At 48.7% G+C, this 2,809-nt stretch overlaps 1 protein-coding gene across 1 annotated transcript; it reads left to right on the top strand.

Moving 5' to 3' along the window:
- The first annotated feature begins 36 nt into the window (after positions 1-36).
- Positions 37-2,497, top strand: LOC118754729. Its single transcript, XM_036489615.1, has 2 exons — positions 37-807; positions 917-2,497. The coding sequence occupies exons 1-2, from the start codon at positions 37-39 to the stop codon at positions 2,495-2,497; spliced, it is 2,352 nt and encodes a 783-aa protein (XP_036345508.1).
- The last annotated feature ends 312 nt before the right edge of the window (positions 2,498-2,809 follow it).

Raw genomic sequence — 2,809 nt, 5'->3', positions numbered from 1 at the left:
ACATCCTCAGCCAATGCCGCTGCAGCCCTGTTGACGATGTCTACTGCCCAACCCGCCAGAACTTCATCGACGGCTGCTACGGCCACAGCCAATGCCATCGCTTCAAGCGTACCATCAAGGCCCGCCACATCTACAGCTCCGGTAGTCTCATCGCCTGCGGTTACTGCTAACACCGCTGCACCTTTGGTAAGTCTCTCAAACGCCGCTGCGGAACCAGTGGTTATACACGCCGCCTCAGCCCCAATCGCCACGTTCGCCCCCGCAATGGTTACACCAGCTGCCAACGCCGTCGCAGCTGCACCAGACAAATCAACCACTCCACTTATTTCAAATGCCGCCACAGCTATGATCATCCCGCCGATCGCCACAAGCTTTATTGAAAATACCACCACTTCGTCAGCTATTGCCATGCCGATTGCACACAACGGCGTAGCCGCATACACCCTCAATACCGCCGCCACGTCTAGGTCAGCCAGTTTAGAAAACGAACATAGCTTCCCACAACAGGTGAGTTTTTTAATTGAAAAAATAAAATCGTTAGAAAATCAACTTCGAGAAACACAAGTGCTGGTAAGCAACAACAACCAACGTCGAACGTTCGATGAAAGCACCCGTTATAACGGGCAGCCCGTCGAGCATATTGTGCCAAACAGCCTATGCAATATCACGCCACATGTACAGCTAAGTGGCACCGGTACTGTACAATCATCGTCTTTGCCATTTGGTTCGCCTGCGCATGTGTATACAGTAGCCTCACAGCCCGCAACAACAACATTGCCCAACCTTAACTACGGCTACCAGCCAAATGTTGTTTTTAGTGCACTGCCTTACCGACCCCCCTACAATAACAAATGCAGATTCGCTCATAAACGGTATTCACACTCCGCAATCGTTAATAACCGGTGGAAATTACCAGATGCCGCGTAAAATTCAAGATTTGCCCGAATTTAGCGGACATGCGGAAGACTGGCCATTGTTTTCCAACGCGTTCATCCAATCAACTGCCGCCTATGGTTACACTAACCTTGAAAATAATCAACGTCTGTTGAAATGTTTGAAAGGTGAAGCCAGGGAAGTGGTTAAATCGTTGCTAATCCATCCGGATAACGTAGCCAGTGTTATGGAGCAGCTACAGTTTCGATTTGGTCGACCGGAGTCGTTGATACGCAGCCAGCTTCAACTAGTTAAAGAAATTAATCCGATTTCCGAGTCCGCCATTGAAAAACTTATACCCTTCGCAACAAAAACAAAAAATCTATCTGTTTTCCTGCAGTCGGTGAATGGAGTACAGCACCTGTCAAACCCAACGTTACTAGAGGAGCTGATTAGCAAGCTTCCTATTAGCAAACGAATGGATTGGGCAAGACATGCCGCCGCGATTAAGCCGTACCCTACTGTTGTCGACTTCAGCAACTGGCTCAGCGACTTGGCAAATTTGGTTTGTACATTGCAACAAAGTGATAGTCGTCGGCGAGTAGTACTGCACGCCACGGAAAATGGACCGAAGGAATCCCAACTCTCTGGTAAGTGCCCAATATGTAAGGGACAGCACAAAATCCATGTATGCCGAAAATTTGTTGATTCCTGCGTGACTGATCGATGGGCTCACATAAAGCAAAACCGACTGTGTTTCTCGTGCTTGAGAAGCGGCCATTCGTCGCGTGATTGTCGTAGTCGCACGCTGTGCATGATCGATGGTTGTCAACGCAAGCACAACAGACTTCTGCATGAGCCTAACAAGGCCACCAGCGCTACGCCTGCATCACAAAGCGGAAAGCAGATGGTTGGTACCACTAACGTAATGGAGTCAATGTTGAGCTGTTCCTCCGATGTAGCCAATCGACAGGGGCTCTTGTTCCCCGTCTTGCCAGTAACGTTATATGGGCCGCGTAAACAAGTCGATACATTTGCGATGTTTAATGAAGGGTCCTCTATCACGATGATGGACAGAAGTCTCTCGAAAGAGCTGGGTATAAATGGAAAGGAGTACAACTTGAATATGCAGTGGTTTGGAGGAAGAACTGCCCAGGAGGCCGCCACAGTAGTAAATCTCGAAATTAGCGGAAAAGGATTACGTAAGCGTCGCAGGTTACGTCGCGTCTTCGTTTTGCCGAACCTAAATCTGCCAGTGCAAAGTCTGAATAGCAATGACTTACGCGGATTGGTTACCCGCGAATTGCCAAACATGCCTACCCCGTTCTCCAACGTCACCCCGATGATACTCATTGGGCTAGATCATTGCCGCTTAGGTTTGCCATCCGTCACAATGCAGCTTGAAGATAGAGGGCCATATGTAGCCAACACGGAGCTCGGCTGGGTAGTTTTTGGGCCGACTGGACAGAGAGTAGCGCCAAATGCAGCGTGTTTACTTGTCAAGGAGGTGAGTGATTTGCATAATTTAGTCCAAGAATATTTTGATATCGAAAGTTTCGGGGTGCGGCGCGCACCAGCCTTAAAAAGTCATGCAGATGCCCGCGCGGAACGCATACTTAAGTAAACGACGAGTCGTGTTAATGGTAAATTTCAGACTGGGCTTCTTTGGAAGAGCGACTTTGTCAAATTGCCCGACAGTTACCGGATGGCCGAGAGTAGATTATTCGGCATCGAGAAAAAATTTAAAAGAGATCAGATATTTGCCGCGGCCTATAAAGGACTAATAGAGCGCTACATTGAGAAAGGGTATGCGCGAAAGTTGACATCCGCTGAAAGGGGACAAAAAGTACAAGGCTATGGTACTTGCCCCATTTCGCGGTGGTAAACAATAATAAGCCAGGGAAATTGCGTCTTGTGTTCGATGCGGCCGCCTCTG

The sequence above is a fragment of the Rhagoletis pomonella genome, unplaced genomic scaffold, assembly GCF_013731165.1.
Source record: "Rhagoletis pomonella isolate Grant_MI unplaced genomic scaffold, Rhpom_1.0 Rhpom_scaffold_00002, whole genome shotgun sequence".
Taxonomy (NCBI): domain Eukaryota; kingdom Metazoa; phylum Arthropoda; class Insecta; order Diptera; family Tephritidae; genus Rhagoletis; species Rhagoletis pomonella.
Note: the sequence above shows the minus strand (reverse complement) of the source record. Positions and strands in the feature narration are given on the sequence as shown.

Excerpts from the sequence above, each read along its gene's own strand:
- LOC118754729 (XM_036489615.1), top strand. The coding sequence starts at position 37 with ATGTCTACTGCCCAACCCGCCAGAACTTCATCGACGGCTGCTACGGCC. Across the intron at positions 808-916 it reads ACTACGGCTACCAGCCAAAT|ATGCCGCGTAAAATTCAAGA; the intron begins GTTGTTTTTAGT and ends GGAAATTACCAG.